The sequence below is a fragment of the Oncorhynchus masou genome, chromosome 22 (genome assembly GCF_036934945.1).
Source record: "Oncorhynchus masou masou isolate Uvic2021 chromosome 22, UVic_Omas_1.1, whole genome shotgun sequence".
NCBI lineage: Eukaryota > Metazoa > Chordata > Actinopteri > Salmoniformes > Salmonidae > Oncorhynchus > Oncorhynchus masou.
The window spans coordinates 5,015,244-5,036,514 of record NC_088233.1 but is presented as its reverse complement, the minus strand read 5'-3'; the positions used below and the strand labels follow the sequence as shown (position 1 = coordinate 5,036,514).

Below are 21,271 nucleotides of genomic sequence, written 5' to 3'. Positions count from 1 at the left end.
ACATGTGAGATGAGTATGTAAATAAAGTGGCATAGTTAAAGTGGCTAGTGATACATGTATTACATAAGGATGCAGTCGATGATATAGAGTACAGTATATACGTATACATATGAGATGAATAATGTAGGGTAAGTAACATTATATAAGGTAGCATTGTTTAAAGTGGCTAGTGATACATGTATTACATAAGGATGCAGTCGATGATATAGAGTACCATGTTGTGCTGCTACCATGCTGTGCTGCTACCATGCTGTGTTGTCATGTGTTTCTGTCCTGCTATGTTATCTTAGGTCTCTCTTTATGAAGTGTTGTCTCTTGTCATGATGTGTGTTTTGTCCTATATTTATCCCCATCCTCGCAGGAGGCCTTTTAACCTTCTGGTAGGACGTCATTGTAAATAAGAACTTGTTCTTAACTGACTTGCCAAGTTAAATAAAAGTTAAAGAGAGAGGAATTGGAAGAGGTCCATTCCAGGGACTCATCAACTTTTTATCGTGTAGAAAGAGTTACTCCTTTGCTTACGGCCATACTAGCCTGAAACCGGCCGACCTCGGCTGCTAAGCAGGGTTGGGCTTGTTTAGTAATGGGAATGCCAGGTTCTGTACATTTCAGCATGGGGTGTCTTCTTTCCTTGTTTTATATTTAGAACATTGACATTGTAATGAAACAGGCAGGGAGCAGGTCTCGAACCCTCGACCTTCTAGCCCGAAGTCCAGCGCGCTATCGACTGTGACGCAAAGGCACGCTCGGGCGGCGGAGTCGATATCCTCGCTAATAAACCCAGGGTCGTTACAATGTTCGGTCAGTTACAATTTGTAAGAGGTGGTGTGGTTGAAACCCTCTGCCATTATAACGCTTTATTAATGCTCTCTGACTTAACGTGCCAGTATGGGTGAGTGGGACCTATGAGTTAGTCTGGCTAACACAAAGTCCTGTTGTTGTTGTTGTTGTTGAGAGAACCAACCAATGTGTCGGCTTCATTTCTGAGCAAATGCTGCCTTTTTTTACAAAAGGCCTCCTGTCCAGACCAGTGTGTCACAGCTCTCAGCACTAAAATAACATGTCTTCAAACATGGAAGGCGGTCGGGAGGAGGCAAGATCAGGTGGGTCCATTCTAGCCAATAAGAGGGCAACAAGAGGCACAACTCTGCATTTAAACTGTTTTAGAAAAAAAAAAAGTGTCCGTGATGTCACGTGTGTTACTCTTATATATCAGTACACTCAGAAAAACCTAAGCACGAGTAGGACTGGGGAGGAGTTTAACGTTTGGTTTAATCTCCCCCGAGAACCACACAAACCACAGCTGATTCAAATAATCAAAGCTTGATAATGAAGTGATTATTTGAAGTCAGCTGTGTAGCGCTATAGGGCAAAAAAACTAAATGTTCACCCCTTGGGATCCCCAGGACCCAGTTTGGAGAAAGGCCGCTATTGGACACACTTCAAAACACAGCCTGCTATATGACAGACACTTCAAAACACAGCCTGCTATTGGACACACTTCAAAACACGGCCTGCTATAGGACAGACACTTCAAAACACAGCCTGCTATAGGACAGACACTTCAAAACACAGCCTGCTATAGGACAGACACTTCAAAACACAGCCTGCTATTGGACAGACACTTCAAAACACAGCCTGCTATAGGACAGACACTTCAAAACACAGCCTGCTATTGGACAGACACTTCAACACACAGCCTGCTATAGGACACACTTCAAAACACAGCCTGCTATAGGACAGACACTTCAACACACGGCCTGCTATAGGACAGACACTTCAACACACAGCCTGCTATTGGACAGACACTTCAAAACACAGCCTGCTATAGGACAAACACTTCAACACACAGCCTGCTATAGGACAGACACTTCAAAACACGGCCTGCTATTGGACAGACACTTCAAAACGTGGCCTGCTATAGGACAGACACTTCAACACACAGCCTGCTATTGGACAGACACTTCAAAACACAGCCTGCTATAGGACAGACACTTCAAAACACAGCCTGCTATAAGACAGACACTTCAAAACACAGCCTGCAATTGGACAGACACTTCAAAACACAGCCTGCTATAGGACAGACACTTCAAAACACAGCCTGCTATAGGACAGACACTTCAAAACACAGCCTGCTATAGGACAGACACTTCAAAACACAGCCTGCTATAGGACAGACACTTCAAAACACAGCCTGCTATTGGACACACACTTCAAAACACAGCCTGCTATAGGACAGACACTTCAAAACGTGGCCTGCTATTGGACACACACTTCAAAACGTGGCCTGCTATAGGACAGACACTTCAAAACACAGCCTGCTATAAGACAGACACTTCAAAACACAGCCTGCTATTGGACAGACACTTCAAAACACAGCCTGCTATAGGACAGACACTTCAAAACACAGCCTGCTATAGGACAGACACTTCAAAACACAGCCTGCTATTGGACAGACACTTCAAAACACAGCCTGCTATAGGACACACACTTCAAAACACAGCCTGCTATTGGACACACACTTCAAAACACAGCCTGCTATTGGACAGACACTTCAAAACACAGCCTGCTATAGGACAGGCACTTCAACACACAGCCTGCTATAGGACAGACACTTCAAAACACAGCCTGCTATAGGACAGACACTTCAGAACACAGCCTGCTATTGGACAGACACTTCAAAACACAGCCTGCTATTGGACAGACACTTCAAAACACAGCCTGCTATAGGACAGACACTTCAAAACACAGCCTGCTATAGGACAGACACTTCAAAACACAGCCTGCTATTGGACAGACACTTCAAAACACAGCCTGCTATAGGACAGACACTTCAAAACACAGCCTGCTATTGGACAGACACTTCAAAACACAGCCTGCTATAGGACAGGCACTTCAACACACAGCCTGCTATTGGACAGACACTTCAAAACACAGCCTGCTATTGGACAGACACTTCAAAACACAGCCTGCTATTGGACAGACACTTCAACACACAGCCTGCTATAGGACAGACACTTCAAAACACAGCCTGCTATAGGACAGACACTTCAAAACACAGCCTGCTATAGGACAGACACTTCAAAACACAGCCTGCTATAGGACAGACACTTCAAAACACAGCCTGCTATTGGACACACACTTCAAAACACAGCCTGCTATAGGACAGACACTTCAAAACGTGGCCTGCTATTGGACACACACTTCAAAACGTGGCCTGCTATAGGACAGACACTTCAAAACACAGCCTGCTATAAGACAGACACTTCAAAACACAGCCTGCTATTGGACAGACACTTCAAAACACAGCCTGCTATAGGACAGACACTTCAAAACACAGCCTGCTATAGGACAAACACTTCAAAACACAGCCTGCTATTGGACAGACACTTCAAAACACAGCCTGCTATAGGACACACACTTCAAAACACAGCCTGCTATTGGACACACACTTCAAAACACAGCCTGCTATTGGACAGACACTTCAAAACACAGCCTGCTATAGGACAGGCACTTCAACACACAGCCTGCTATAGGACAGACACTTCAAAACACAGCCTGCTATAGGACAGACACTTCAGAACACAGCCTGCTATTGGACAGACACTTCAAAACACAGCCTGCTATTGGACAGACACTTCAAAACACAGCCTGCTATAGGACAGACACTTCAAAACACAGCCTGCTATTGGACAGACACTTCAAAACACAGCCTGCTATTGGACAGACACTTCAAAACACAGCCTGCTATAGGACAGACACTTCAAAACACAGCCTGCTATTGGACAGACACTTCAAAACACAGCCTGCTATAGGACAGGCACTTCAACACACAGCCTGCTATTGGACAGACACTTCAAAACACAGCCTGCTATTGGACAGACACTTCAAAACACAGCCTGCTATTGGACAGACACTTCAACACACAGCCTGCTATAGGACAGACACTTCAAAACACAGCCTGCTATAGGACAGACACTTCAAAACACAGCCTGCTATTGGACAGACACTTCAACACACAGCCTGCTATAGGACAGGCACTTCAACACACAGCCTGCTATTGGACAGACACTTCAAAACACAGCCTGCTATAGGACAGACACTTCAAAACACAGCCTGCTATTGGACAGACACTTCAACACACAGCCTGCTATAGGACAGGCACTTCAAAACACAGCCTGCTATAGGACAGGCACTTCAAAGCGTGGCCTGCTATTGGACAGACACTTCAAAACGTGGCCTGCTATTGGACAGGCACTTCAAAACGTGGCCTGCTATAGGACAGGCACTTCAAAACGTGGCCTGCTATTGGACAGGCACTTCAAAACGTGGCCTGCTATAGGACAGACACTTCAAAACGTGGCCTGCTATTGGACAGACACTTCAAAACGTGGCCTGCTATTGGACAGGCACTTCAAAACGCGACCTCTCTGTTTCTAAACGTACTACTGCACGTCGGAGCTCCAAAAGCCCAGGCCACTTTGGAGAATTTAAACTATGAATGAAACACAGAACCCATATTGGAATTGTTTAGTAAACCATATTAAGAAATAATTGAAAGGTTAGAGTAGACCTATGTTCAGAGATTAACTTCCACAATCTATGTTTACAAGCCATTCAAAAATGTATTTCATGTGACGTTAAAATGGTGAGAGGCCAGTATGCTTTTAACCCCTTGGGTACCTTACAATCACAGCAATCCTGAAACTGCCGGGTTGGGCAACAGGTACGCATTCTTTTTCCTCGTGTGTATGTTTTCTTCAAATGATGACACTAGTGCAGACCTCTGCGAAGTTTGATCTGTCGACCAAACGAGCTACATGTATTTGGGTCAGAGAAGACATTGTTTTCCTGTACCTTTAAGAGTGGGGCGCAGTGTGCAGGACTACACTGGGTACGTAATTCAAACACTTGGCTCCTCCTAATTTTACCGTTTCGTTTCCTGGAGGTCGAGCCTGTCGTGTTGTTGACAAAAAAACGTAAAAAATATCGTTTTTTACTGGGCAAAATGGGTCAGTCGTTGCCGACCCCGGACTGCGAGCCCTCGGTGTGTCCTTTGTGCCACGGTATATGTCGGAATCCGACCGCGCTGAGATGCAAACATATTTTCTGCTACTGCTGTATACAGGAGTTATGGAGTGGTTCGCCCACCGGTCCATACTACTGCCCCGAGTGCAAGGAGGAGTACAAGACATTACCGGTGGGGTTCAAGAGAGACACTACCGCAAGTCCGTGGCGACATGAAGCGCCTGCACATACACGCACCACCGCAGCCACAGGTAACTTCCCGAATTCCCCAGACACTTCTGCCCATGCGCAATTAGGCTGGGGACAACGATACAGGGGTTTATTCATTACGCCAATTCTGTTGCAAAACGTTTCGTCTGTTACAAAACGTTTGCAACACAAACCGTTTATTTCAAACGGAAAACCTTTTGCAACGAAAACGAGAATTTAATATTGGACCAATTCTGATAGGTCCCTCCACGCTTCATTCCGTTTGAAGCGTGTAGCCTCGTGGTTAGAGCATTGGACTATTTACCGAAAGTTCAAATCCCCGAGCTGACAAGGTACAACAATCTGTCGTTCTTCCCCTGAACAGGCAGTTAACCCACCGTTCTGAGGCCGTCATTGAAAATAAGAATTTGTTCTTAACTGACTTGCCTAGTAAAATAAAGGTTAAATAAAAATAAAAAATTGCTCTGTTTTGTTCATAAACGGTTTCCCGTTCCAAGACGTAATAAATACACCCCAGGTTGGCTGACGAGTCATGGGAACGAACATTTCCAAAGTTAGGCCCCTGCTGGTTAAGATGTACCTGTGGAATGGTACTTGGCCTACAGTTTAAAACAATAACACATCGTTAACACATTGTTTTAATATGGTGATGATGACTTGGCTATGATAGAAACATTAACAACAATAGTACGCTATATTGACTGACGCACACGAGTGACGACACAGGTCAAAGTCTACTGAAGTCCATTGACTTGCCTTAAAATCAATCGACCTTATTCTATCTTAAAATAATAATATATTTATGATATTTCCCATCATTTTGTAACTCTGCATCATTGGGAAGGGCTTGTAAAGCAAGCAGTTCGCTTAGTGTTACACCTGTTGTATTCTGTGCTGTGACAAATGCAATTTGATTTGATTTAGCTCGGTTTGTGTCCTTTTGATGTAACCTGAGTAGGCCTAATCACTACTCATTTATTTGTGTTTATGTATGTTGTGTTGGGTATAGAAGGCAGAGCCAATGAAGAGGATTTCATTGAGATAAATTCGGCAGGCTGGACCCTTGGGGAGAGAGCCTCCATCTCTCAATCCAAGCGTCTGTTAGGGAAGAGACCAGCCAGTTCTCCTGTCCCAGGAGGCCATCTTCACGACAACAAGAGACAAGCCACTGGCAGCTCCTCTTCCTCCCACTCCAGGGGACAGTCTGGTGACCGTAAGAGACCCGCCACTTCCTCTTCCTCCTCTTCAGCCAATCAGAACACGTCGTCTGATGTCGAGTTGTCCAGTGAGGAGGAGGTGCCAGGAGCACCATTCTCCTTAGCAACCAAACCGTCTAGTACTGCGTCCGTCGCCGTCAGAGGACCGGACCTGACACGTGATAGGTCTTGGTCCCCTAGGAGAGACCCACCCATTGAGCTGGACGAACCCCCTGCTGCAACACAACCTCTTACAAGGGAACACCTGAATGACCCTAGAAAATCACCTGAAGCAGCAGCAGGTCACATGATCAACACATCGCCAAGTAGAATCACCACCGTTGAGCTGGACCCACCTCCACCCCCTGCAAGAGATCTGTACACACCCGCCAAGAATCCTGCTGAAACGACCATAACAACCCATTTACGTTTAGTCACCCCTACGAAGGAGAAGCCTGTTGAAGCTGAGCGGGAGCCTCTTCCAGAGATCTCCAACAGATCTGGTCCAATCGGCACCTCCACCTCTCCTACCCGTGCTGCCAACAACCTGTCCCCTGGACGTACCAACCTGTCCCCTGGACGTACCAACCTGTCCCCCAGTCTGGCTCGTCAAACCTCTAGGGAGACCTTCCTACCCTGCCACTATTGCCCCGGCCAGGGCTCTCTCCCTGCGGTGAAGACCTGCCTGGTGTGTGGAGCCTCCATGTGCTCCGACCACCTCCGGCCTCACCTGGAGTCCCCTGTCTTCCAGAGCCACACCCTGGTACCCCCTGTGGAGGACACCTCACCCTGGAGGTAAGGTTTCACTCTTATTTGGGGAGAATCTCAATTGAATTTCCTTTTCTGAGCTGCACAAAGTGAAATTCCTAACAACTTTGTGTTTCAACATTTCATTTAAAGTTGACGATTGTTTTATTTAATTTATTATGTGACATTAACCAACTGGCAGCAGCAAGCTGAAGTATAACTTGCGTTGTCATCAGGTGCCCGGAACACCAGGAGATGAACCGGATCTATTGCCGTCAGTGTAGTGTGTGTGTCTGTACTGTGTGTACCGTGATCGGGTCGCACCGGGACCACGCTTGCGTCAGCATCAGAGAGGCCGAGAGGGAGCTGAGGGTGAGAAACAGAGGAGTATTTACCAAACACACATACCCCCCCCAAAAAAAATACCTGATCACATCCCAGTTGTATGAGCCGTAGAATTAATGTTGTCTAAGTATCGTTAGTGGTGAATAACCAGATCACACGTGTTACAGTGTAAATACTAAATACTAAAGCATGTTTTCTATTGATGGCAGTATGACGTCACTGTGTTTTTTCTCTTGCAGGGGAACCTGAAACAGGAGATGAAGAAGATGCAGGGAACGGAACAGTCTTTAATCAGCAGAGTGACTGAGATGACAGAGAAGAAACAGAGATTCCAGGTAAGAAAGACAGGACCTCAGGTATTCTCTTTTTTTAGGTCTGACCTGACGCAAAAGCCTGATAATGTATCCCTCTAAATCAAATGTTACAGTTCACCTTACAGTGAAATGCTGAATACAACAGGTGTAGTAGACCTGACAGTGAAATGCTGAATACAACAGGTGTAGTAGACCTTACAGTGAAATGCTGAATACAACAGGTGTAGTAGACCTGACAGTGAAATGCTGAATACAACAGGTGTAGTACATTTACATTTAAGTCATTTGGCAGACGCTCTTATCCAGAGCGACTTACAAATTGGTGAATTCACCTTATGACATCCACTAGACCTCCAGTAGACCTCACAGTGAAATGCTGAATACAACAGGTGTAGTAGACCTCACAGTGAAATGCTGAATACAACAGGTGTAGTAGACCTTACAGTGAAATGCTGAATACAACAGGTGTAGTAGACCTTACAGTGAAATGCTAAATACAACAGGTGTAGTAGACCTTACAGTGAAATGCTGAATACAACAGGTGTAGTAGACCTTACAGTGAAATGCTGAATACAACAGGTGTAGTAGACCTTACAGTGAAATGCTGAATACAACAGGTGTAGTAGACCTTACAGTGAAATGCTGAATACAACAGATGTAGTAGACCTTACATAGAAATGCTGAATACAACAGGTGTAGTAGACCTTACATAGAAATGCTGAATACAACAGGTGTAGTAGACCTTACATAGAAATGCTGAATACAACAGGTGTAGTAGACCTTACAGTGAAATGCTGAATACAACAGGTGTAGTAGACCTTACAGTGAAATGCTGAATACAACAGGTGTAGTAGACCTTACAGTGAAATGTTTACAAGTCCTTAACCAACAATGCAGTTTTAAGAAAGACAATAATATATATATATAATATAACAATAACAAATAATTAAAGCGCAGCAGTACATGACAACAGCAGGGTTATATACAGGGTATTACGGTACAGAGTCAATGTGGAGGCTATATACAGGGGGCACCGGTACAATGTGGAGTCTATATACAGGGGGTACTGGTACAGAATCAATGTGGAGGCTATATACAGGGTATTACGGTACAGAGTCAATGTGGAGGCTATATACAGGGTGTTACGGTACAGAGTCAATGTGGAGGCTATACAGGGTATTACGGTACAGAGTCAATGTGGAGGCTATATACAGGGTGTTACGGTACAGAGTCAATGTGGAGGCTATATACAGGGGGTACCGGTACAGAGTCAATGTGGAGGCTATATACAGGGGGCACCGGTACAGAGTCAATGTGGAGGCTACATACAGGGGGTACCGGTACAGAGTCAATGTGGAGGCTATATACAGGGGTTACCAGTACAGGGTCAATGTGGAGGCTACATACAGGGGGTACCGGTACAGAGTAAATGTGGAGGCTATATACAGGGGGTACCGGTACAGAGTCAACGTGCAGTGGCACCAGTGTCGGTAATTGAGGTAATATTTACATGTAGGTTGAGTTTGAAAGTGACTATGCATAGATAACAAACAGAATAGCAGCAGCAGTGGGGGGGGGGGGGGGGGTCCATGACCAGGGTCCATGATGCTCCATGACCAGGTTCCATGATGCTCCATGACCAGGTTCCATGATGCTCCATGACCAGGGTCCATGATGCTCCATGACCAGGGTCCATGATGCTCCATGACCAGGGTCCATGATGCTCCATGACCAGGGTCCATGACCAGGGTCCATGATGCTCCATGATCAGGGTCCATGATGATCCATGACCAGGGTCCATGATGCTCCATGACCAGGGTCCATGATGCTCCATGACCAGGGTCCATGACCAGGGTCCATGATGCTCCATGACCAGGGTCCATGATGCTCCATGACCAGGGTCCATGACCAGGGTCCATGATGCTCCATGACCAGGGTCCATGATGCTCCATGACCAGGGTCCATGACGCTCCATGACCAGGGTCCATGATGCTCCATGACCAGGGTCCATGACCAGGGTCCATGACGCTCCATGACCAGGGTCCATGATGCTCCACATTAGACACACTACTACACTGGATGTACCTGTACGTTAGGCGTTTGGATACAACTATGTCTACATACTGTCACTATGTCAACCCTGACTCCTCCTCTCCCCAGGTGTTGCTAGGTGACGCACGTGCGGGTGTGCAGCAGCAGTACGAGACCATGCGTGAGGCCCTGCAGCAGGAGGAGGACACGGCCCTGCTGTGTGTGACTCAGGTAAATAAGGAAGAGAACCCAGGCTCAACTCTAGCCTAAAAAACAAACAATGAAACCGGGCAAATGCATGTATTCTAGTAGGACAATGGTGGCTTAAGGCTGAAAACAAGAGAAACAATAATTGCGACTGCATTAAAAGCGTGAGGGGGGGGTTGTGAAACATGTGCGTCGGTGCAGGGCTGGAACAAAAACATGGGCCGTACTTTAAGTAGTAACACCTGCTGTCGCGCAGCCTGGCTCAACATAAGTAGGCTTTGATTGAAGCTTAGCGTTACATTCAAATCTCCCGACCGTCACATCACAGCCAATATGACACCAATGTCCGTGACAACTGGAAATCGTCCTAATTGGAGGTACACAACACACTCCCTGCCTCTCGTCGTGAGGTGGACGTGACCGTCCGGATGTTACCTCGAACCACATACTGGATTTTTAACAAGGCCGTTAGCATTAGGCAAAAAAGACAATGTCTTGCCCTGACCTCAATATCTAGGTGTCCATGAAGTGACCATCGACTTGCCACCTTTCGTACTGAATATGTTTGTAGGGGGCAACAGTTTGATTAACTGTGTAATTTATCGATCTCACATGCTCATTTCTGTCCATGAAGAACCGAAGATGTGCTACCTATTTGTAGCATTTCTGACATTGCTAACATGTTTATTTTTTATCCAAAGCTCAGCTTTAACACTGGGTCTCAACTCAGTTGCTTGGCAACAACACAGATAATACTAAATGACAAAAGCCTGCTCGTCGAACATCTCATTCCACAATCATGGGCATTAATATGGAGTTGGCCCTCCCCCCTTTGCTGCTACAACAGCCTCCACTCTTCTGGGAAGGCTTTCCACTAGATGTTGGAACATTGCTGCTATAACAGTCTCCACTCTTCTGGGAAGGCTTTCCACTAGATGTTGGAACATTGCTGCTATAACAGTCTCCACTCTTCTGGGAAGGCTTTCCACTAGATGTTGGAACATTGCTGCTATAACAGCCTCCACTCTTCTGGGAAGGCTTTCCACTAGATGTTAGAACATTGCTGCTATAACAGCCTCCACTCTTCTGGGAAGGCTTTCCACTAGATGTTAGAACATTGCTGCTATAACAGCCTCCACTCTTCTGGGAAGGCTTTCCACTAGATGTTGGAACATTGCTGCTATAACAGCCTCCACTCTTCTGGGAAGGCTTTCCACTTGATGTTGGAACATTGCTGCTATAACAGCCTCCTCTCTTCTGGGAAGGCTTTCCACTTGATGTTGGAACATTGCTGCTATAACAGCCTCCTCTCTTCTGGGAAGGCTTTCCACTTGATGTTGGAACATTGCTGCGGGGACTTGCTTCCATTCAGCCACAAGAGCATTAGTGAGGTCAGGCACTGATATTGAGGCGATTAGGCCTGACTCACAGCTGGCGTTCCAATTCATCCCAAAGTTGTTCGATGGGGTTGAGGTCAGAGCTTTGTGCAAGCCAGTCAAGTTCTTCCACTCCGAACTCGACAAACCAAACTAGCAAAGACCTGGTATTGCAGTACCTCCAGGAACGGTGCACCCCCTGCCGTTGTAAAGGAAAAGTAGACCAAGTTAACCGGGTGGTTCTTTTATTTTACTTTCACTTTAATCCGAATGCTGATTTAACGGTGCCAAACGAAACAACTCTGCCAGGTGTTGGATATTTGTCATCAACTCTGCTATCCAAGGCCATTCCAGTGGCACGGCTCTGGCTTTTCATGTGGAAATTTTGTATAACGCACAAATTTAACAGAACATCTACTTCCTGTGGAAAAACCATGACAATTAAAACATAAATATCAAAAATTAAGTGAGAAGTAAGCATTGGTCTGAAGAAAGGAAATTCCCATGAGCACCACGATGCCTATTCCACCCATGTTCTACCAAGGTTTTACAGCACCACAATGCCTACTCCACCCATGCTCTACCAAGGTTTTACAGCACCACGATGCCTATTCCACCCATGTTCTACCAAGGTTTTACAGCACCACAATGCCTACTCCACCCATGCTCTACCAAGGTTTTACAGCACCACAATGCCTACTCCACCCATGCTCTACCAAGGTTTTACAGCACCACAATGCCTACTCCACCCATGCTCTACCAAGGTTTTACAGCACCACGATGCCTATTCCACCCATGTTCTACCAAGGTTTTACAGCACCACAATGCCTACTCCACCCATGCTCTACCAAGGTTTTACAGCACCACGATGCCTATTCCACCCATGTTCTACCAAGGTTTTACAGCACCACGATGCCTACTCCACCCATGTTCTACCAAGGTTTTACAGCACCACAATGCCTACTCCACCCATGCTCTACCAAGGTTTTACAGCACCACAATGCCTACTCCACCCATGCTCTACCAAGGTTTTACAGCACCACAATGCCAACTCCAACAAAGGTTTTACAGCACCACAATGCCTACTCCACCAAGGTTTTACAGCACCACAATGCCTACTCCACCAAGGTTTTACAGCACCACAATGCCTACTCCACCCATGCTCTTCTAACGTTTTCCAGCACAGCTTTGACCAGCTCCAGTAGATATGTTGGTCTTTTGTAATTTAAACAATGTGTATGCCGGTTGCTTAGGATTCAAAACCTTCTCAAACTGTATTGTGGTGCTCATGTGAATTTCCTTTTATTGGCCTCAGACTAATGCCTACTTCTCACTTAAAACGTAGTTTAAAATTTTTTTTAAGTGCATTGAGTGTTTTTATTGTGTGTGTGTGTGTTCCCAGGAGGAGAGCAGGGCGGTGGGGGGACTGGAGGAACAGCTGACACAGCTACAGGAAACCCTCTCCTCCCTCCAACGGGGTCTTCATACTCTGGAAGGGCTGGCTGACACCCGGGGCGCCGCACGCATACAGGACCAGTCCTTCATCATGGTACTTACTCGATCCTCTTACTTCCTGTAGGAACATAGGGCACGTACTAAAGGGCACTACTATAAGGACAGTGTTTGTGTGCATAGCGCACCTTGCCCTGACCTAAATACACATGGAACAGTGGCTTGTCTCTTGTATTGTAAAGTGGCTGTTCCACTGGATGTCAGAAGGTGAATTCACCAATTTGTAAGTCGCTCTGGATAAGAGCGTCTGCTAAATGACTTAAATGTAATGTAAATGTTGTCGTGACGATGGTCACCGGGAACACGTTTTCTTATCTTTTTGTTTTGTTCTTGACAGGAGTACAGTAAGATAACCAAAAGGTAAGCAACTATTATATATGACGATAGGCTAATTCTCATATAGTTTCTAAGAAAGAAACAAAGTTTAGAAAAGTTAAGTCCTACCAAGTCAGAACTGAGTCAGTATGTTAAGTAGAAAACCTTGTCTAAGCTCTTTTATATAAGTATGGAATCATTTTATAAAATTACTTAGACCACTATTCCCAAACAGATTTATTACCTTGGTGAAAATATGTATCCTACGTTTTTCTGTAGATCAGCCCGCATTTCCTGTCGTAGCATTGTGATGCCGTAGCTAGCATTGTGATGCCGTAGCTAGCATTGTGATGCTGTAGCTAGCATTGTGATGCCGTAGCTAGCATTGTGATGCCGTAGCTAGCATTGTGATGCCGTAGCTAGCATTGTGATGCTGTAGCTAGCATTGTGATGCTGTAGCTAGCATTGTGATGCCGTAGCTAGCATTGTGATGCCGTAGCTAGCATTGTGATGCCGTAGCTAGCATTGTGATGCCGTAGCTAGCATTGTGATGCTGTAGCTAGCATTGTGATGCCGTAGCTAGCATTGTGATGCTGTAGCTAGCATTGTGATGCCGTAGCTAGCATTGTGATGCCGTAGCTAGCATTGTGATGCCGTAGCTAGCATTGTGATGCCGTAGCTAGCATTGTGATGCTGTAGCTAGCATTGTGATGCCGTAGCTAGCATTGTGATGCCGTAGCTAGCATTGTGATGCTGTAGCTAGCATTGTGATGCCGTAGCTAGCATTGTGATGCCGTAGCTAGCATTGTGATGCCGTAGCTAGCATTGTGATGCTGTAGCTAGCATTGTGATGCTGTAGCTAGCATTGTGATGCCGTAGCTAGCATTGTGATGCCGTAGCTAGCATTGTGATGCTGTAGCTAGCATTGTGATGCAGTAGCTAGCATTGTGATGCTGTAGCTAGCATTGTGATGCTGTAGCTAGCATTGTGATGCTGTAGCTGGCATTGTGATGCTGTAGCTGGCATTGTGGCGTGTACGGATGCTGTAGCTGGCATTGTGGCGTGTACGGATGCTGTAGCTAGCATTGTGGCGTGTACGGATGCTGTAGCTAGCATTGTGGCGTGTACGGATGCTGTAGTTAGCATTGTGATGTGTACGGATGCTGTAGTTAGCATTGTGGCGTGTACGGATGCTGTAGTTAGCATTGTGGCGTGTACGGATGCTGTAGTTAGCATTGTGATGTGTTAGGATGCTGTAGTTAGCATTGTGATGTGTACGGATGCTGTAGTTAGCATTGTGGCGTGTACGGATGCTGTAGTTAGCATTGTGGCGTGTATGGATGCTGTAGTTAGCATTGTGGCGTGTACGGATGCTGTAGCTAGCATTGTGACGTGTACGGATGCTGTAGTTAGCATTGTGACGTGTACGGATGCTGTAGTTAGCATTGTGACGTGTACGGATGCTGTAGTTAGCATTGTGACGTGTACGGATGCTGTAGTTAGCATTGTGACGTGTACGGATGCTGTAGTTAGTTTCCGGTATATTTACAGAATAAAAATAGTTGTATAACGGTTTCATAGTAATAGTAGTACAGTCAGTATTGAGAGTAAACCTCATATCCCGTCTCCTCTCCCTCCAGTGTGTCTGAGAGCTGTTCTGTGGAGGAGCTGGAGGTCCCACAGGAGGTGGACAGGGCCAGGCTGAGATGCCTACAGCAGTGGACTGAGAGGCGGCTGGTCTCAGTGGTCATCTCCCTGCCTGACCGGGACCCCTTCAGGCTGCTCTGTAAGTGACCCCCCCTCCATCTCATACAGTGCCAACACCAAGGGTTCCCGAACTTTTGTTTGTCCTGCGGCCCATAAAATATGCGACCCCCAACTTGTGATAAAAGTGACAGTGTAATCAACGGCAAATGTTTACTTACAAAAAAAAAAAATGGGCTCTGACCATCTGTTACAAATCAGTCTGACAGATTTACAGTATTTAAATCGGACGGAAGTGACTGAAATGCATGAGAAAAGGTATTGGCAAGTTCAGAAGACCAGATTTTTCTGTGATCTTTAAACCCCTAGTCTGATTTCGTGCCTGGTCTTGTCCACTTGGTCCCTGTAGAAGGAAACTGAAGACACGCGTACGTGTTCGTCAGTCATCTGTCAGTGAAAGGGGTCATAATATGTTGTAGCTTAAACCGTTCAAAAAGATTGAGCCACGTTTGTAGGAAGAAAACTGAAAGCGTGGCTATCTGAGGTGACTGACGTTCTGTTAAACAAGCACGATTTTAATTTCATAGTTTCTCTCACGGCCCCGTTTAAAAAATCAGGCCCTTTCCCTAGTTTGGGAAACGCTACCCTACCCTACACCATACCAGCTCCCTACTCAAAAGGTAGTGGATATTCAACCAAGGGTATTAAAATAGGTTACGGTTAGGATTAACATTAGGGTTTAGGTTAAGGCATTGGGGTTAGTGATCCGCCATCCGAAACCATTCAAAATCTGCCTGTCTATATCAATCACAGCACCCCAGACAAGTTCTGTTAGACACAATGCCAATGACTATGGGTAGTTTTTTGACTGACAAACCTCTTTTGCTCATGCCCCTCGTGTGTGTGTGTGTGTGTTCTGTGCAGATGGCGCTATCCCCCGTCTGGACCCGGACACAGCCCACCCCAAGCTGCTCATCTCTGAGGAGAATAGGAAGGTGTCTTACAGTGAGGTCCAGCAGGCCTACCCGGAGCAGGGGGCTCGCTTTAGCTCTTTCCCCCAGGTCCTGGCCTCTAAACCCCTGGAGGGAGGCCGTGCGTACTGGGAGGTGGAGGTGGAGGAAGACGAGGGCAAATGGAAGGTAAGAGGTCAGAGGGTGTACCGTTTAGGGTCAGAGGGTGTACCGTTTAGGGTCAGAGGGTGTGCCGTTTAGGGTCAGAGGGTGTGCCGTTTAGGGTCAGAGGGTGTGCCGTTTAGGGTCAGAGGGTGTGCCGTTTAGGGTCAGAGGGTGTGCCGTTTAGGGTCAGAGGGTGTGCCGTTTAGGGGCCCGAGGGTGTGCCGTTTAGGGGCCCGAGGGTGTACCGTTTAGGGGGCGAGGGTGTACCGTTTAGGGTCGGAGGTCAGAGGAGGTTATAGACAAGCAGATTAATGTTAGTTTCTTAGCGTCAGCTAAATGGCATATTATTCTAATATGTTACAAGAGGGGATTATAATTTGTCATTTTTAATAATTTTATTAAGGTAAAACATCACATAGCATATAGTTAGTAACACATCACAACACTTTCACATTCCCTATTGCATTAACAAGCATTTCCCTACACTCGCATTAACATCTGCTAACCATGTGTATGTGACAAATAAAATTTGATTTGATTAGATAACTGAGCCCTGTCAAGAGGACATCCATTGATTTACATATTCGGAAACCCTTCGTTGGCACTATTTAGCTAAATCAAATGCCCCCCCCCCTCCTCAAAAATAAAATGTCACTACCTAGTACAGCGTTGTCATAGTCCCCTGCGCTTATCTACAGGTGGGAGTCTGCGAGGGTCAGATCGGCCGTAAGGGCCAGAAAGACACCTGCCGTATCGGCTTCAACCCCTATTCTTGGTGCCTGCTGAGTGAGAAGGGGCAGATAGAAGCCCTGCACGACAAGGTATGTGGATGTGATCGCTGATGTGGATGCTTCCGTTCAGTTACATATATAGAATGTGGATGCTTCCGTACAGTTACATATATAGAATGTGGATGCTTCCGTACAGTCACATATATAGAATGTGGATGCTTCCGTACAGTTACATATATAGAATGTGGATGCTTCCGTACAGTTACATATATAGAATGTGGATGCTTCCGTACAGTCACATATATAGAATGTGGATGCTTCCGTACAGTTACATATATAGAATGTGGATGCTTCCGTACAGTTACATATATAGAATGTGGATGCTTCCGTACAGTCACATATATAGAATGTGGATGCTTCCGTACAGTCACATATATAGAATGTGGATGCTTCCGTACAGTTACATATATAGAATGTGGATGCTTCCGTACAGTTACATATATAGAATGTGGATGCTTCCGTACAGTTACATATATAGAATGTGGATGCTTCCGTAAAGTCACATATATAGAATGTGGATGCTTCCGTACAGTCACATATATAGAATGTGGATGCTTCCGTACAGTTACATATATAGAATGTGGATGCTTCCGTACAGTCACATATATAGAATGTGGATTCTTCCGTACAGTTACATATATAGAATGTGGATGCTTCCGTACAGTTACATATATAGAATGTGGATGCTTCCGTACAGTTACATATATAGAATGTGGATGCTTCCGTACAGTTACATATATAGAATGTGGATGCTTCCGTACAGTTACATATATAGAATGTGGATGCTTCCGTACAGTCACATATATAGAATGTGGATGCTTCCGTACAGTCACATATATAGAATGTGGATGCTTCCGTACAGTCACATATATAGAATGTGGATGCTTCCGTACAGTCACATATATAGAATGTGGATGCTTCCGTACAGTCACATATATAGAATGTGGATGCTTCCGTACAGTCACATATATAGAATGTGGATGCTTCCGTACAGTCACATATATAGAATGTGGATGCTTCCGTACAGTTACATATATAGAATGTGGATGCTTCCGTACAGTTACATATATAGAATGTGGATGCTTCCGTACAGTTACATATATAGAATGTGGATGCTTCCGTACAGTCACATATATAGAATGTGGATGCTTCCGTACAGTCACATATATAGAATGTGGATGCTTCCGTACAGTCACATATATAGAATGTGGATGCTTCCGTACAGTCACATATATAGAATGTGGATGCTTCCGTACAGTCACATATATAGAATGTGGATGCTTCCGTTCAGTTACATATATAGAATGTGGATGCTTCCGTACAGTCACATATATATAGAATGTGGATGCTTCCGTACAGTCACATATATATAATGTGGATGCTTCCATACAGTTACATATATATAATTTAATCAGATCTCTATGAAAGCGTCTATGTACCACACCAAGAGAAATTCCTAGGAACATTTTTGTTGTTGTTGCTGCATTGCAATACATTTCTCTCTCTCTCTCTCTCTCTCTCTCTCTCTCGTTCTGATTCCGAAGGTGGCTGTCCCTGTGGAGGTCGACGGACTGGAAAGGGTTGGGGTGTTTCTGGATTTCGAGGAGGGTAGCCTGTCGTTCTATAAAGTGGCACAAGGGGGCGCTCTGAGCTTGCTCCATTGTTTTAAACAGAGGTTCAGTGAACCATTGTATCCTGCACTAGCCGTGTCTAAAACCCAGCTCAACATCTCTGATCTGTTCCAGGCAGAATCTGTTACGTCAGAGTAGTTACACGAGTACTTCAGATATCTATAAATCTTCTTCTTTTTTTTTAACGGCAATCTGATTCAAACAACAACAGGTGGTCAATCCGCCACTATTTTATTCTGTAAACCGCTGATGAGTGGGGCTAGAGAAGGAGAATTGTTCCAGACAGGCTCAGTAGAATACACACAGTGGGGAAGTTAAGTTTTTTCTACAGATCATAAATACCTTTTTGTGTAAGCAATAAAACATTTTTTTAAACTTTTTATAAATGTTAATCAAATAGAGGATTGCGAAGAGAAATCTCAACGCAGAGATAATCTTAAATATTCTTATGTTTCATTGTTTTCAAATGTAGATGTAATGAGAAGCATAAATACACTGAGTGGACGAAAAATTAGGAACACCTGCCCTTTCCATGACAGACTGAGAAGGGGAAAGCTATGATCCCTTATTGGTGTCACCTGTTAAATCCACTTCAATCAGTGGAGATGAAGGGGAGGAGACGGGTCAAGGAAGGGTTTTTAAGTCTTGAGCCATGGATTGTGTATAATTTAGAGGGTGAATGGGCAAGACAAAATAATTAAGTGCTTTTGTACGGGATCTGGTAGTAGGTGCCAGGCGCACCGGTTTGGGTCAAGAACTGCAACGCTGCTGGGTTTTTCAATAATGGTCCACCACCCAAAGGACATCCAGCCAACCTGACACAACTGCGGGAAGCATTGGAGTCAACATAGACCAGCATCCCTGTGGAACGCCTTCGACACCTTGTAGAGTCCATGCCCTGACGAATTGAGGCTGTTCTGAGTGGAAAAGGGGGGGAGGGGCGCAGCTCAATATTAGGAAGGTGTTCTTAATGTTTTGTATACTCAGTGTAGAGGTCTCTGTTCAGTATAATCTGCATTGCTTGGGGTTTTAAGTTGGGTTTCTGTACAGCACTTTGTGATATCTGCTGATGTAAAAAATGGCTTTATAAATAAATTTGACTTACCCTTCCCTTTCCTGACCAGTTGTCTGAGCTTTTGTTTTGATGTGCCAATTTGTAGTCAAGTTCTCTGGGTTTGATGCTACTAACACCATGAAACTGGTCTGCGAGATTCTTGATATCTTTATCAAGCTCAGACTCTGTGTCATCAGATACAACTTTTTGTTCCTCTGCACTTCTAAATCATAGAGGGTAGCCTAGTGGTTAGAGTGGAGGGGCGGCAGGTAGCCTAGTGGTTAGAGTGGAGGGGCGGCAGGTAGCCTAGTGGTAAGAGTGGAGGGAGGGGCGGCAGGTAGCCTAGTGGTTAGAGTGGAGGGGTGGGACATAGCCTAGTGGTTAGAGTGGGGGGCAGCAGGTAGCCTAGTGGTTAGAGTGGAGGGAGGGGCGGCAGGTAGCCTAGTGGTTAGAGTGGAGTGAGGGGCGGCAGGTAGTCTAGTGGTTAGGGTGGGGGCGGCAGGTATTCTTGTGGTTAGAGTGGAGGGGTGGCAGGTAGCCTAGTGGTTAGAGTGGAGGGGCGGCAGGTAGCCTAGTGGTTAGAATCGAGGGCGGCAGGTAGCCTAGTGGTTAGAGTGGAGGGGCGGCAGGGAAGCCTAGTGGTTAGAGTGGAGGGGCGGCAGGTAGTCTAATGGTTAGAGTGGAGGGGCGGCAGGTAGCCTAGTGGTTTGATTCGAGAGGCGGCAGGGTAGCCTAGTGGTTAGAGTGGAGGGGCGGCAGGTAGCCTAGTGGTTAGAATCGAGGCGGCAGGGTAGCCTAGTGGTTAGAGTGGAGGGGCGGCAGGGAAGCCTAGTGGTTAGAGTGGAGGGGCGGCAGGTAGTCTAATGGTTAGAGTGGAGGGGCGGCAGGTAGCCTAGTGGTTAGAATCGAGGGGCGGCAGGGTAGCCTAGTGGTTAGAGTGGAGGGGCGGCAGGTAGCCTAGTGGTTAGAATCGAGGGGCGGCAGGGTAGCCTAGTGGTTAGAGTGGAGGGGCGGCAGGTAGTCTAATGGTTAGAGTGGAGGGGCGGCAGGTAGCCTAGTGGTTTGATTCGAGAGGCGGCAGGGTAGCCTAGTGGTTAGAGTGGAGGGGAGGCAGGGTAGCCTAGTGGTTAGAGTGGGGGGGCGGCAGGTAGCCTAGTGGTTAGAGTGGAGGGGCGGCATGTAGCCTAGTGGTTAGAGTGGAGGGGCGGCAGGTAGACTAGTGGTTAGAGTGGAGGGGCGGAAGGTAGCCTAGTGGTTAGGGTGGTGGGGCGGCAGGTAGCCTAGTGGGTAGAGTGGAGGGGCGGCAGGTAGCCTAATGGTTTGAGCAGGTAGCCTAGTGGTTAGAGTGGAGGGGCGGCAGGTAGACTAGTGGTTAGAGTGAATGGGCGGCAGGTAGCCTTGTGGTTAGGGTGGAGGGGCGGCAGGTAGCCTTGTGGTTAGGGTGGAGGGGCGGCAGGTAGCCTAGTGGTTAGGGTGGAGGGGAGGCAGGTAGCCTAGTGGTTAGGGTGGATGGGCGGCAGGTAGCCTAGTGGTTAGAGTGGAGGGGCGGCAGGTAGCCTAGTGGTTAGAGCGTTGGGCTAGGAACTGAAAGGTTGCAAGTTCAAATCCCCGAGCTGACAAGGTACAAATCGTTCTTCCCCTGAACAAGGCAGCTGACTGTCTTGCCTCGTTAAATAAAGGTTTGAAAAAAATACT

At 46.2% G+C, this 21,271-nt stretch overlaps 1 protein-coding gene across 1 annotated transcript; it reads left to right on the top strand.

Moving 5' to 3' along the window:
• Positions 1 to 4,927: 4,927 nt before the first annotated feature.
• On the top strand, positions 4,928 to 19,642 carry LOC135508918 (tripartite motif-containing protein 16-like). The gene is made up of 11 exons (XM_064929137.1): positions 4,928 to 5,279; positions 6,248 to 7,229; positions 7,418 to 7,553; positions 7,766 to 7,861; positions 10,001 to 10,102; positions 12,857 to 13,003; positions 13,304 to 13,326; positions 14,922 to 15,067; positions 15,910 to 16,124; positions 16,799 to 16,921; positions 18,436 to 19,642. The coding sequence occupies exons 1-11, from the start codon at positions 5,009 to 5,011 to the stop codon at positions 18,658 to 18,660; spliced, it is 2,466 nt and encodes an 821-aa protein (XP_064785209.1). The 5' UTR covers positions 4,928 to 5,008; the 3' UTR covers positions 18,661 to 19,642.
• The last annotated feature ends 1,629 nt before the right edge of the window (positions 19,643 to 21,271 follow it).

Coding starts and splice junctions, on each gene's coding strand:
- LOC135508918 (XM_064929137.1), top strand. CDS start 5,009: ATGGGTCAGTCGTTGCCGACCCCGGACTGCGAGCCCTCGGTGTGTCCT. Junction 15,068..15,909: donor GGACCCCTTCAGGCTGCTCT/GTAAGTGACCCC, acceptor TGTTCTGTGCAG/ATGGCGCTATCCCCCGTCTG. Junction 16,922..18,435: donor TAGAAGCCCTGCACGACAAG/GTATGTGGATGT, acceptor CTGATTCCGAAG/GTGGCTGTCCCTGTGGAGGT.